This window comes from Talpa occidentalis, unplaced genomic scaffold, assembly GCF_014898055.3.
Source record: "Talpa occidentalis isolate TD23 unplaced genomic scaffold, MPIMG_talOcc4v2.1, whole genome shotgun sequence".
Taxonomy (NCBI): domain Eukaryota; kingdom Metazoa; phylum Chordata; class Mammalia; order Eulipotyphla; family Talpidae; genus Talpa; species Talpa occidentalis.
Genome location: NW_026555331.1, coordinates 28,221,402 through 28,237,130, shown reverse-complemented (window position 1 = coordinate 28,237,130; position 15,729 = coordinate 28,221,402). Strand labels below are relative to the sequence as shown.

General features: G+C 29.8%; 1 protein-coding gene across 4 annotated transcripts in view; it reads left to right on the top strand.

Moving 5' to 3' along the window:
- RIMS2 (regulating synaptic membrane exocytosis 2) overlaps nt 1-15,729 on the top strand; it is a 323,781-nt gene that overhangs the window by 100,668 nt on the left and 207,384 nt on the right. For 3 of the 4 annotated variants that reach the window (XM_054692040.1, XM_054692043.1, XM_054692042.1), the window contains exons 7-10: nt 1,396-1,442; nt 4,508-4,620; nt 14,270-14,400; nt 15,483-15,654. In XM_054692040.1, coding sequence (XP_054548015.1) covers nt 1,396-1,442; nt 4,508-4,620; nt 14,270-14,400; nt 15,483-15,654 — 463 coding nt within the window. Of the gene's footprint in view, nt 1-1,395; nt 1,443-4,507; nt 4,621-10,549; nt 10,598-14,269; nt 14,401-15,482; nt 15,655-15,729 lie in introns of all 4 variants that reach the window. The other variant, XM_054692039.1, reaches the window with a different exon arrangement.

Below are 15,729 nucleotides of genomic sequence, written 5' to 3'. Positions count from 1 at the left end.
GATGGCTAAAGGAGTTAGAAGCGAACTACAGTTAGCAGTTACTTTTAAAAGAGGATACAGGAACTATATTCCTCTACATTGAAAACATGAGGATCAGTTACAGTCTACAAATTTTACATATTTTCTTCAAAATGAACATTTCAGTGTAGGAAAAATGTCTACATCCATACTATTACCAGACAGAGGGAACAATTTAAGGAAGAGCACAGTAACTTTAAGGAAACAAAATAAACAAATATAAAGTACTCTTTGGATTTTGTAAATTGATACCTAAAGATTAAATTAATAATTTTTGGGGCCTCTGAGAGAACTCTAGAATGGAGGCTGTAGAAATTCTTATTTGAAGCATTTCCAGAACTCTCCATTTTCTGTATATAGTGTTAATGTTTTTGTTTTTAGGAAAATTCACTTGTCCATTTATCGTTTCACTTTTAGTTATTAATAAAATGATATGCTGTATTCTTAAAAAAATTCTTATTTGTTGTAGAATCCTAACATTTATTTTTTACTTATTTAGGAAATGATTAGGCTATAAAAAAAGATGGAACTATATCAAACTATATTATGTTGATTTCTTTTTCTGCGAGGCAAAATTACTTTACGTTGTTAACTTAGTTTCATTGAAATATTCCTTCAATGTAATAAATCTGGCATATAAAATTACATTTATTTTCCACTTTGTCTTTTTATTTGTTTTGTAATATTGTAGAACCATTGCATATCAACTTAGTATATTAATCAAATATATTTGTTGGTATTAAAGGAACTGCTAATAATATTTTTGTTTAATATCTTGCACATGGTTTTATATACTTTTCTGAATGATCTTAGCCAGTAACCCCCTCCTGGGAAATCTTAAACAAAAATATATATTTTTTTTTGGTATAAATGCAATAACAAGGAAATTTTGTTAAGGCCCATAAGAAGCATTTTATGTTTTTACAATCACATTATTACATTGAAAAATTTAATTACAATCTGATTTTTTCCATTTTTGTTGTGGTGATATTTTAGTTGCATATTTCAATGTTGTTTTAGAAGTACAACAGGTAAAAGTAGAGATAAATAGAAGTAACATGTGTCTGTAAAATTTATCTTGATGAATACAGAAATTTTTTAGAAAGGGTTGTGTAGTGATGCACCTAGAGCACTAAAGTATATGTTTTTACAAATTTGCTATATTGCAAATAAATTCTAATTCCTTAAAATTGGAGCTAGCCCAGAATGTTTTTATTAGTAATAATGTATTATAGCTTTTAAGCTCATGTAATACTGCTATCATACAATTTTGTTCATTTTATACTATTCTTTTATAATAAAGGTTGATTACATCATCAAAACAAATTGCATTAAATTGTTGAGACAATATCTTGTTTTCTCTTTCTATCCTTTCAGAGATATACCTAGAATACCTGATAGCACACATGCACAATTGGAGTCCAGTAAGTTTCATTTATTCTAGAAGAAAATATTATCAAAAATGTCATTTATCAAGGATCAAATGAAATATTTATTGATACAAAGTAAGGATTATCATATTGGTGTTTTCAGCTATTTAATCATATTGAGGTCGAAAAATTAGTATTCATGTTGTGGGAAGTATAAAAATTCATTAATATTTTAAGACTTTTAAAAATACGTATTTTATTATTTATTTTTTAATTATTGGGATAATGTTGATTTACAACACCATCTATGATTTAGATGTATAGAATCACACTTCCTCAGATGCATGCCAACACACCACACTCACCACCAAGGCATCCTTAGTCTTCCACCATAGTTCAATTGGGCCCCCTCCCCGCTTTACCCTCCCGTTGCCCTTTCTCCCATTAGTTTCCTCAATTCTACAGAATTTTACCTATATTTTCTTCAATATAATTTATGATTTTGGATCATATATCCGTGTCTTTAATCTATTTTGTGTTAGTTTTTGTATAAAGTGTGAGATGGTGATCTAGTTTCATTCTTTTGCATGTGGCTGTCCAGTTTTCCCAGTAACATTCATTGAAGAGACTTTCCTCTCTCCAGAGTATACGCTTGACTCCTTTGTCATTGTGTGGGTTTCTATCTGTGCTCTCAATTCTATTCCACAGGTCCAGGTATCTTTTTGTCCCAGTATCATGCTGTTTTGATTACTATAGCTTCATAGTATAATTTGAAACCTGATACCATTCTTTTTTTTTGTCAGATTGCTTTGGCTATTCATGATGTTTTATGGTGCGAGACAAATTTCAGTAATTTTTATTCTACTTTAAAGAATGCCATTAAAACTTTCATAGAGGGATAGCATTGAATGTGTATATTGCTTTGGCTAAAATGGCTATTTTAAGAATGTTAATTCTTTCTATGTCCAGTGATTATTTTCCAATTTCTGCTTTTTTTGCGTCTTCTATTTCTTTGGCAGTGTCTTACAGTTTTCATTGTATAGATCCTTCACCTCCTTTTTTAAGGAATTTAATTTTTTTTGATGTGATTATCTGTGGGATTGTATTCTCGATTTCTTTCTCCTCTAGTTTCTTATTTGTATATAGAAATGCCACTGATTTTTGTAATCTGATTTTGTAACCTATCACTTGACTTTACTGATTTATCATTTCAAATGGATTTTTATGGAGTCTTCTGGGTTTTCTGTGCATATTATGTCATCTGCAAATAGTTATTGTTTTATGTCTTCTTTCCCAATATGGGTTCCTTTTATATCTTTCTCTTGCCTAATTGCTCTAGCTAGTACTTCCAATACTATGTTCAATAGTACTGATGGAAGTATAAATCTTTATCTTGTACCAGATCCTATTAGAAAAACTTTCAGTCATTTACTGTTGAGTATGATGTGAGCTGTGGGTTTGTCATATGTGGTCTTTATTATGTTGTTGTTTGTTTCACCTATCCCTAGTTCTGGGAGTTTTTCTCATAAATGGATGCTGAATTTTATTAAAGGCTTTCTGTGTATCCGTTGATAGGTTCATATAATTTTTACTTTACTGTCATTGAATTGGTGAATTACCTTGATTGAGTTTCGGGTGTTGAACCATCCTTGTGTCCATGGAATAAATCAAAGGAATCAAAATTATCTATCACTGTCCCTTCATCCTTGAATGTTTACAAAATATGCTTTGCTTCCTCTTTCTGCTGCTTGAAGCTTAATAATATGTAAAAAATGGAACTTATCTCTAATTATAAAATCTTCACTTTTTTCATTTCTGAATACTGTTAAAAGGTACTTTTGATTTCAAGACTTGCAATTTCCCCTTCATTTTACACTATACTCTGTGTAAGATGTGGTGATTTTTATCCACTTGTATATCCACATAGGCAGATATTTTATGTTTAATTTCCAGCACTAATGTCTACTTGACATTTGGCCCAATTCATATATCCATCCACCTGCTTTACATCTCTTCTTAGCTTTCTCAGAGACATTGCAAGGCCACTGTGTTCAAACTTAACTTCTCCATGCATTCCTTTAAATATAGTACTTCTGCAATATTTTGTCCCAGTGAATATTAGTGCTGTCCTGTTCAGAGACACAGCAGACACAGGAACTTTTTTTAACCTCATATCTGGTTACAACACTTGAAACCTTAATGTTTCCCCTGTCTTCCCTTTATCTCACATATCTAATTAGTTTGTGAGTCCTCATACTCTTTTTTTCTGTTATTCCATGAATTCTTTCTTTCTATTCCATTTTCACTACTTTTGCTAGATTAGATTAGATTTCACCTGTTCTTAACTGTTTTCCATCTTTCTCAGTTCAATCCACACTTTCAGTAAGTGGCAAAATCATCTTCCTGCAATGCTTTTTTATATCACCTCACAAGGCTTAACATGGATATATTACTAGTACTGAGATGCATAGCATAGAACTCCATTTTATTCCCTCAATATTTCATTAACCCCATTTTTATTCACTTTCTGATTTGGCCCTTCTCCATAGAAATTAATTCATTCATATAATTTCTGGATACTATAGGTCTGCTTTTTCTGCAATTCTGTGTCTTCTTTTCATAGTCCCTCACTTCCTTTCTACCCATCTGCCATCTGGTTTATTATGGTGTTTTATTGCAGTGGTTAAAAATTTTTCTTCCTGGGAAACATTTCATAATTAACATTCTAGTATTTATGTCTTTAGCCTGACAAATTTAGACCATTCTTAAGTTGCCTTATTGATTTTGGTTTTTTTTTTCTTCCTGTTTCTATTTTTTAAGTCTATAATATATTATTGTAACATATGGGTTTAGTACACATAATAGACAAAGTAACTCAATCCCAAGGTATACTTCTGTTTCTTCTATAACTAGCACAGAAAATGGTTCACCCTAAGCTACCCTTATGCTCCAAAAGATCCCTCTAAGTTTATTTGTTACAGTGTAGCTAAGAAAAAAAATCATCTACATAATGACATTTTGTGAACATTCAAAAATGATTTAAAAGATATGTGGCAAAGATTATAAAGTGCTAATGAAGAATTATTTTTATTATTCTGTATGTGTAATTACCATTTCAGGTTCTAGCTCATTTGAATCTCAAAAAATGGATCGTCCTTCTATTTCTGTTACCTCTCCCATGAGTCCTGGCATGTTGAGGGATGTTCCACAGTTCTTATCTGGACAACTTTCAGTATGTAATCACTAAATTAATTTCTATTTTTGAGATATCAAGTAGTGTCTTTACTGTCAGATGCTTGTTTTTTGTAATCCAAGTTCTTCTTAGAATATATCTGTTTTTAGCCATGAACTTTATCGTTCTTAGTAATTTTAATTAAATTCAATTTTAATTATTCAGCATAGTGCTTTCTAATTAGTTTTTTTTTTTCTGGAATTCGATGAGTTAGAATTTGTGATGTTACATAAAATCTTTTTACCATGGTAATATTTTTTCAAAATACCAGGTCATGATTTTTACTCAGCACCTTAAGACAACTGTAATTTATCATTGACTTTTAAGATAAAAGTACTACACTGTCAAATATAGTATATTTAATAAAATAAAACATTTATATATTCTCCTCTAATTTTCCATCTTAAAGAAATTTGAGGGGAAGTTCATAGTAATCATTGGGGTGTAAATATTGCCCGGAAATACATTGATACTTGAGATGCTTTTGTCAGCAGACAAAACCAAGTAAATGGGGAAATAATACAGTAGATTACTGAGTATGCCAGATGATTTTATATTATCCCCAGCTTGAACAATTTATAGTGAAGGTTAGAAATTCAATTGTGCATTTTCTGTCTATACTAGAACTTTGCAAATTGAAACCCTCATTTTCTATATTAATTTCTTCAGGTGTTATTCCCTTTTTAAACCATTAATATATTAAAATTTATCTAGTTATATTTTAGGAACACACAAGTTAAAATTGCCAATAATGCCGGTGAATCACTAAACTTGAGAATGTGTGAGTATTAGGACTATTTAGATTCTCAAAATGCAGAGATTGACTTTTGGATAAAAATGTTATGGATAAAAATGTTAAATTTGTTTTGGATAAAATATGTTTTGGATAAAAATGTTAAATTTTTCTTGAAATAATATTTTAGGAATAATAGAAAAAACTTTTTGTTAAATCAAACACATAATTTCTCTATTTTTTGGAGGAGAAGGAAGTGTTTGATTTTTACTGAAGGAATTTTCATTAATTAGAAGGAAATATAGGTAGTATAAACAAAATCAACACATTAACAATTATTGAAAAAGTCATCAGACTTGTCTAGAATGGGGTTATTTTGATGATCAAGGTGACAATAACAAAAGTCATGCAAGACAAAGGTGAGATACAATTAGGAGTTTGGAAATGCCTGACTAAAATGAATTTCTTCGCTTTATTATTCTCTTTTCCTTTCTTTTCATAAACAGAGTGAACTTTTTCCTTTGAGGACAATGGTCTATATTTCTATTTTCTGCAATACCTAGCATCTTTCTACTTATTCTCTTACATATATTGACAGCTCAGATGTTGTCATTTATGGTTACAAATGCTTATTTTTTTCTTCAACAATTTTAGAAAGTGTTAATAATGTTAGTCACTTATTATTACTATTATGAATGTTCCCTTTGAATAGTCCCTTTAAATAGTGCTCTGGTTGACTGTGTGAGAGAGTTTGTGTGTGTGTGGTTGGCTTCAGTTGATGGAGGAGGAAGCAGAAGTTAGATTTCCGTAATAAGTAAGTACCTCTTTGTTACCTCCTTTGAAATCCCCAGGCCCTATTAGAAATAGACTAGCACTGGAGCATGGGGAGTGTAGTGTAGACACTTAAACAAACTTCAAGTTTAACTCTTTTTGATCATGGTTCAAAATGAATATGGTAAGGCTGTTAAATATTTGGTGGAAATAAAAACTTAGGTTTTACTTTTAAGTGGAAAATTACAATATTGAAATTTATAGAAGTATGTTGGTTTTTTAAGTCTATGAAGTTGTAAGTTAAAATGTTTATCCATTTGATAATTTCTCACAACTTGGAAGGTTTTTTTCCCTGTAAGATAATGTTTATGATGATATTATATATTTGTTGTGGTAAATCTAGAATATGCAGTTAAGTAAATAAAAAATAAAAATCACCTATAATCCTGCTACTAAAATAAAACCATATATAAATTTTTAAATAAAACTGTAATAAATCTGTGTACACTTTTTGGAACCTGATTTTTTTGCTTATTTTGTAATTTTCACCAAAATTAATGTTTTTCATTGAACTTTTTTCTTAAAAATTTCTTTTAAATAATTTTAAAAGCTATTTAATTCTATTATAACATAATTCACTATTATAGGAATCTTACTTGTCTCTCATTTATATTATTATGAATAATGATGCCATGGAAATCCTTGAATAAGAATTTTGCATGTTTGTTAGCACAAAATTCTTGTGTCAGGATCACTTTCTAGAACTAAAATTAACACATGAAAGGAAAAAGGAAAAAAATAAGATGCTTGATATTTATTGCCAAAATGTTCATCCAGAGTATTTTATGGAATTAAACTCTCCAATCAGTTTTTTCAAGAACTATGTTAAGTTCTGACCTTGGGCCATCTATAATGCTAGTTACTGTGAATACAACAGTGACTAACATAGACATAGATTTCATCCTCATGAAATTTTATTTTTATTCTTTGCATACAGGAAAACATGAGCAAGATACCCTACTGGACATAGTATTTCCCTTTATATTTAACCCTTTTCCTGCCAAATTGGAGACAGTTTGTTTCGCTTTAATGATATAGAGGCTGGGTAAATATGCGTCTACAAATATCACCTTTCAGGAAAATCCCTTTAGGAAGTCACAAGGCAACATTACAATTCATATATCCTTCTAATTTACCTTTGGGTATTTTGCTTTTGGTGAGGTTTTTACTTGGGTCCATAACTTAAAAAATCATACCATTGCTAATGCCTGAGAATGAAAAGATAATTTTTTAGAAGTATGTGAGCTGACTTTCCTAATATATTTATGCCAGTTCATGGACTGATATTTTTTCAAAAAAGAAACTAAACACATAATAGAAATTTGTGATTTAAATTTTCTTGGTTGTGCCTATTGATGGTTTAAAAATAAATGTATGCAGTTTATTTCATCTCCATGACAGAATTGTGCTGCCACCTGTTACTATTCTAGGCCATAACTATGAAAATGCCATTAATGTATTTTGTGAGAAAATTATCATGAGTTCAGGTTTTTGCCATCATGACAGCCTGTTCAGTGTCAGCACCCCCTTATTTTTATTCCTGTTTAATTTGTCTTTCTTCCCTAATTTAGCCCTTTCCATCTTCAGAGTATTACTTTTGTAATTCTCCTGATATTTTGAAGTTAATTTGCAGTTACTGGCAAGATTTTTTGATAGAGAATTAAGGTAAATTCTAGCCTTGAACTCTATTAAAAGTGAAGAATGACTCAGAATTCTTCCTTTCTATAGGAACACATTGATTTGTATTGACACATAAGAAATTTTTACTTTATATTATTAAAAAATATATTTTTTTTAGTTTGGGGTCTGTGGTTCATTGCTGGTTTCAATGTTTCCCTAAGTTATTTTCTTTTAACATTCTTCTAACTCCATTTTTAGTGATTAGTTTGTAATGTAGTTATGGATGAATGATATCCATTTTATATGCCCATTTAAAGGGAATAAGTAACTGAAGAATAGGTAGGTATTCTTTATCTCCTTAGACATGCTTTCTATAAATAAAAGTGGGGGGTTTTTTGAACATTTTTCTTTCCTACTTCTTTGTCACAACCTTGTTATTCCAGAGTTATTGTATAAAAGGAATATCCTGAAGTAGCTGTGTGGTAGCAGAGGTGACATAAAAGTTCAAGATAAATTATGGTATACAGATTCAAATTCTTTATTTGTATGAGGCTGAATTATTATAGATATTGGATATTACATGGTTGAAATAAATGAATTGATATTAATTACACATGGCAGTGAGGTAGGTAAACTGCACCTTTCCTATATGGAATATCCAGAATCTATAGAGACAGAAAACTGCTTAGTAGTTGGGACAGTGGGGGAATGAGTAGTGATTGCTTAATAGATACAGGACATTCTTCTGGGGTAATGAAAAAGATTTGAAACTAGAATGAGATATGATGGTCGTCCAGCATTGTGAATGCACTAAATGTCTCTGAACTGTACTCCAGATAAAGGATAATTGTATGTATGATGTTACTTGAATTTCACTTGTTTTTAAAAACTAGTAAAAAAATTTGTTTTTATAACTAAATTTAATGTCCGAACTTACAGATGAATATTAGGTACAAGTTGCCAGAGATTTTAGATAATTGGTTTTAGAGATCTATGTGTTGCTCATCTGGGAACATTTTAGAAGATTCAAAAATGTTTGCTTTGAAGGATTACTTCATTTCAATGTGCTATTCCTTTTAAAGGAAATCTTTTATCTTCCAAAATAAAAATCTTCCATTACCTTGATATTTTTGGTCTAAAACAGGTAGAATATGTGAGAGGACCAGGAAAATAAAGTCTATTTCTAAACAGATTTTGTTAGTCCCTTCAGCATGTCTTATAATCTCTATGAATTTCATACATCGCTTTCCATTTACTAGAGAATTGTTCACCTAGAATTTTAGAGACATGCCAATAGAGTTGCATAATTGAACATTTCTTTCTTAACAAGTGTCAGCACACAGAAAGAAAGGTAACTTAAGCTTGAGAGTGTTGGTTTTTTGAGAGAGAAACATGACTAATGATTAACAATAGTCTGCTTTTAAGGTCTTCTTTCCTTTGGATTTTAGATCTATTTGAAACTGTCTGATGATAGTTAAATTGGGCAGCAGGCTTCCTAGTACCTATTAATTGTTTCTATTACTTATCAGTAGAAAAGTCTGAAGGCTTTAACTATTTATAACTCTTTGAATTAGATATGAGAAATATTCATGAGAAATGTCAGGCATCAGAGGGAACCTGGTGAAAGACACAGAAGTAGATACCTAAAATCCATTCCCAAACCCAGAGACACTTTGATCTGACTTTGTTCCTGATTTAACTATTGGCATACCTTAAAAAGTCACAAAATTTCTGATGATTGTGGTATCTTTTGGAAACTGTTTCAAAATGAAAACAGAATAAGTCTGAAGAGAGGAAAGTTTGTTTTTGTTTTTTGTGTTTTTAAGAATTTGAAATATGGTGATTTAATTGAGAACTTGGGCTCTGTTTTCTACCTTTACCCTGTGTTTATATTTTGTATGGGCAAGTGTATATACCACTTTTTATATCTCTGTTTCCTCATCTACAAATTGGAGATATCAGCAAGTACCTTATAGCACTGTGGGTGTAATAAATTTGCCATTAACTTTCAATAAATGCTTGGGGAAATTTAGGAACAGTATAAATAAAAAGAAATAAGGTATGATTATATTTAATAAATGTGATTAACAATAAACAGTGTTATCTTGAGTGGCCCATAATAAATATTTGAAAATAGTATTTAAATATTAGCTCCTGGAACAGTTACGTGAATATGAATCAAATAATCCAGTGCATTCAGCACTTTTTTCTCATACTATGTTTATTAATTTAAGAAATTCTAAAGACAACTTGGCTAATGTTTTTTTTATTTTTGTTAGATTGTGCCATTTTGCAGAAGTCATACATTACTTCTACAAATAACTTTTCACTAATAATTCTAAAATAGATTTTCATCTTACTTCTTTCTGGACAATAATTTTTTTCTACATAATGTGTTTAAGGGTGAAATCTGAAATGTCTTGACTATGGGTTGTGTTTGCACTCTTTATTTTAGAATAGATAAGCCTGAATATGTTTTTTTTACATTCAATCTTTGTTCATGTTATGTTGTTATATTTGAAAATTGACTTAAATTTCTAATTTTTTATATAGTCTTTATACATTTTAACATTTTTGGCAAGTTTTATTCATTACGTGGATGTACTTAACTTCTATTTTGTCATGAAAAATAATTGTATTTAAAGGACAGTTGTATGTGTTTGTTTTACTTTTGGTCTTTAAGTTCTAGTGTGTTGTCCTTTTTGGTTTTGTTTTATTGCTTTTTTCTTTAATTTTGCTTACCAGAGCCAAAGCCTTAGTAGAAGAACAACGCCTTTTGTTCCTAGGGTTCAGGTAAAGGCCTTGTCTGCCTGATAGAAACTAAAGTTGTGTTTTAGCCCTTATTTGTATGTTTTTGGAAAATGCGTAGTAGGAAAACTTTTTGTACGTTGCTCCAAGCCATATTATTGATGTTAAAATCATTTTACGAGCCAGCTTGTAAATTTCTGCATGGGAATTAAATACAATCCAAATTTAAAGAGACAATCTTTGCTAGTGATTGCATATGATCAACAGAATACTGAAACTCACACAGGCTTCAGAGTGACTTTTAATGCAGTTTCCACTCTGTGTAACATTGTGAGAAATAGCTAATTTTATATTGTTGATATTTTCCTTTATTACACTAAGGTTTCTGTCTCTTTAAATCATTCATTATATCATTTACATCCCCATACTCTTGCATTTTCCAAGCAATACTCCTCGAGGAAATTGGCAAATGAATTTGTACCTCGTCTTAAATATGAATTGTTTGCATAAAATATGGTTTCAACTTTTAGAAATTATATTAATTTGATGTAACAAATAATAGTTCAAATAAAACTTGCTGGGTTATTTTGTTTATATTTTGTAAAGGTAATTCCATTTAATTTTATTACAATGCATGGGTACAAGTTGTTTGCCACTTTTCATTAGGAATCTCTTATATGATAAAACAATGTGAATATAGTTTTCAAAAAAAGTAGTATTATTCTTTCCTTGCTTTGCTGCATGTTTTTTGGTGGTTGTTCTGATTTTGAATATTACTAATTTAGTTTCAATTAAAAAAATTAAAATTGTTTTTGTTAATATTATAGAATGTAAAATATTTACTTGTGCCTTTCAGGTTCTGCTTAGGAAACTAAAAAATTTTACATAGTAAAACTAGAATGATAACTATATTAGAACAATTCAAGTTATAACAATATTTTATGAATAAAGGAAGGTAAAATAGGATGTCATATCTGCAATTGTGGAAATATATTTGTTATATTTTGGAGAAACAACAAATATATTTTAATCATTCATTTTAAAAGCACAGATAAGAAATTTGGGCATGAGATAAAATAATCTAGCTAATAAAGTAACTCTGTTTTAATAATGTGAACAGGATATCTATTAAAAACTTCAATGTAAATCCTATAATATAAAGTGAAAATTAGGGCTATTGATCAAATGCACAGTATAAGACAGTTTATTAGAAAGCATGATTTTGAAAAAAAAATCACTAAAATTAAAATGTGCATTTCATATCTAAATTATTTTAACATCTGTATATTTACAGTATAATTTAATAAACATTAAGGTATTTTTGTAAAAAACAAGTCATATGCCATATATCTGTATGAGAATGAATATTATTAATAAGTGTTATTTTTGGTTTTCCATGGCATGAGAAAATTAAAAAGAATACCTTTTATCACATATTTGAAATATATATTGCAAAGGTTTAGCTCTAACGATTTTAAAGAGCCAAAAACATTGCTCAGAGAATGGCAACAAGTGTTTAGTTTCAGTCCCTTAAAAAAAAAATAAATCTCACAGAAATCAGACTGGTCCAAAGGTAGTAAGTTATTTCACCTGATTATTCTATCAGTCACAGACTAACCTCTGTTTTCTACCCTTCCCTCATACAAAACAAAATTATTATAGAAATCGATCATTTACTCCAATAATTATGCTCTTAGACTAATAACAATAACCAAGTCTCCTTGTTTCTTACGTAAAGTTTATTGAAAACAATTTTTTTAGCTTTTAGAATTGTTTTTTCTTTGAGGTGCTAATAATCATGCCATAGTCTTCAGAGAATGATTTTTAGTGTCATGGAATAACAAAGCCATGATTTTTTTATTGCTATAAGAAATAGAGAATATCAGAAATTAGTCTGGTTTTGGTTACACATTTTAGAGGAATCTTGATGTTATCTGACATCATCTCTGTTTTACTCATATACGAGAAACTCCTGTATCTCTCCCCTTTTTGTTTTCCCCTCATGTCATTTGCCAGAACAGTTCGCCTCTTTCCTCCACTTATCCCTCTCTGTATCTATGTTCTAATATTGTTAGGCACACGAATATTTGAAAAAAAAAATTTTCCCCACTCAAATACCAGAGAATTTTTGTGCAGTTTAATGAGGCCCTAGTCTAAGGCCATGATTCTCAAACTTTAAAGCCCAAGAGAGTTACCTGGAGAACTTGCTAAAATGCAAATTCCTGGACTTTCAATTTGATTCAGTAGGTGTAAAGTACCTTACAGCAATTTGTAAGTTTTTAAAAAAATAAATGAGGTGATACTGATGTAGATTTGTGAACCATTTAAAAAACACTTGTCTAGAGTCTATTTTTATATAGCAGCTCTATGAGGATGACTTTGGTTACACAATAGCACAATGATACCTGTATTAACCCTAAGAACTAAACAGAATATAAGGAGTAGTAATTATCAATATAATTAAAAAATTAATATCTCTTATGTTTATTCTTGTAAGAGGACTGATTCTGTTTGACAAGAAAAAAGAGACAGGAGCGTATATGTAATTTTATATTGGCCATCAGTCTTGCTCTCCTGATTTAAAGTCTTGCTTATTCTCTCCTTCTTTGAGAAATCAAGTGAAGAACTCAACAAAACCGTGCCAGAATTGGAGATAAATGATCTTAGTTTCATATATAAGTATATGTTTATTTATGCATGACTTATATATATGATGGATTTCCCATAGCCAGTCCCAGACCTAACTATCCACTGAGAAGTGGGAGGATTGACATGAAAAGTACTTAAATTATTTAAACTGCTGCAGACATTGTACATCTGCATTAAGGGAAAAAATTAAATCATAAATTCTAGATTTCTCTAATTCAAGTTCAAGATACTGATCAGAGATGTACTGAGTTCTAAACCCAAAATGTGGTTCAGAGGCATCGTTATCATAGACTCTCACATAGTAGAATCAGCTAACTAGGTGTGGGAGTATGAGGAGTGTGTGGGAGGTGACAACTGCTACATCAAGGGAATTTAGCTGAAGGTGTAGTTCCAATTCCTAATTATGGTACAGGAAAATATTTCACACTTGCTCATCTTGAGTTACAAAATATACCTTATAATCCTAAAGATGTATGGTACATTCTCTTTGCAAACAAAAAAGAGACTTTATGTCTGTATAAAAAAAAAATTTTAAATGAGTTCTTTATAGTTTTAAATACACTCTTAAATACACTATTGATTAGTGCTATTAATTTGCCTTAAAATCTTAAATGTCTTTTTCTGTAGAATAACATAAAACTTTAAGAATTTGCTTAAAAATCCACTATGAATGCCATATAAACAAGTTATTATTTTGAGCTCTTATTTTGAATTCACATTGTAAGGGAATCAAAATGAACTATAGTGATCCTTGCACACAGATAGGACAATCATTATATATAAAGTTCTTAGTTATGGGAATATAATTATTATGTACATGTTAATATGCAATCAAATTAGGATGCCACAAACCCAAGTGACTTATCAATAAAACTGAAATATCTGAATTAATTGCTCTATTCATTGAAGTTATTATAGCATATCCTTTATTTTAACTATACAATTTACTAAGTGAATTAAATTCTGTGCTAGTATTAGTGTAAGAGAATAGGGCAAAGATTGGGAATATAAACATGATGTTATGATAATAAATGTTTAAGCTGATAAATGAATATTTTTGCTTTTCAGATAAAACTATGGTTTGACAAGGTTGGTCACCAATTAATAGTTACAATTTTGGGAGCAAAGGATCTCCCTTCCAGGGAAGATGGGAGGCCAAGAAATCCTTATGTTAAAATTTACTTTCTTCCAGATAGAAGGTAGGAATATGAAACAAAAATAAATGTTCTTAAAAGTAAGTGAGAAATATTCATTGCAGTGGGTGTTTAAATTCTGTATCATTTTTATACATCTTATCAGTCAGATACTTATGAAACCTAATGTAAGCATAATAATTCTTAGGAATTGAAATAGTGACAATAAATACTTTGAGACTTTTAAAATGTGTATCAAATGTATGTGTAATAGACTGTTATTGAATATATATTTTAGGTTGAATGGATTATTTCTTAAATAATGTGGTTTTTATTTATAAAAATCATTAAAATTATGCTTTTAAATGAATTTTTAACACAAACTACACAACAAAAAGCTGGAAATGGTGTTAGAGGTTTGCTTGAAGAAAGTTGTTTCCTAACATCTTGGGTTTTTAAAGAGAGCATAGATTTGGACCTGCAAGAGAAGAAGAAGGTGTCAATAACTAGAGTTTTTAAATCTAGCATAAACTTCAATTGGATGATAGTGTAACAGTGTATTACCTACCATCCAGCTTATATATCCAACCCATATTGTAATGGCTACCTAACAGATGAATAGAAATCATTTTACAGTTTTTTGAAGACCTGATAACTGTCAAATAATCAAGTATATATTACTTATATATTAGAAAGTAATGTGATAAAAATATAAATCGCTCACCACCACTATATGAATGTCAAGTTGTTAAGATGGCAGTTTATTGGAATTTACAGTGAGACTTCTGTAGTTTTAGTGAATAGTATATATAATATTGTTGGTTAATTGCATTTTGAAGGCTTGCAATAGGACAATATGTTTAAAAAATTAGAGTTAAGATTCTTCTGTCTGGTTTATTTAGATTTTAAAGAAGATTAAGATATAGCTATCTATTATGGAAAAAGTTTAGATTATTACAATATTGCTATAATTGTCATGCTTACAAAGTGATATAATTATACACTTTATACATATAATAGTAATTTTCAAGGTTATAGTATTTGCAATAGATGATAAATTTGTGGTAAAATCTGAAAATTTTTGAATTAATTTTTAGAACAGGACTTAAAATTTTATGTAAGTTCATACATTCTCACTTATTTTATAGTGATAAAAATAAGAGAAGAACTAAAACAGTAAAGAAAACATTGGAACCCAAGTGGAACCAAACATTCATTTACTCTCCAGTGCACCGAAGGGAATTTCGGGAACGAATGTTGGAGATTACACTTTGGGATCAAGCTAGAGTTCGAGAGGAAGAAAGTGAATTCTTAGGAGAGGTATCTGAAATTATTTTAAAAAGACTATTTGTGTCCTCTTGAATACTTTTGTTTATGTGACTACCAGTAAAACTT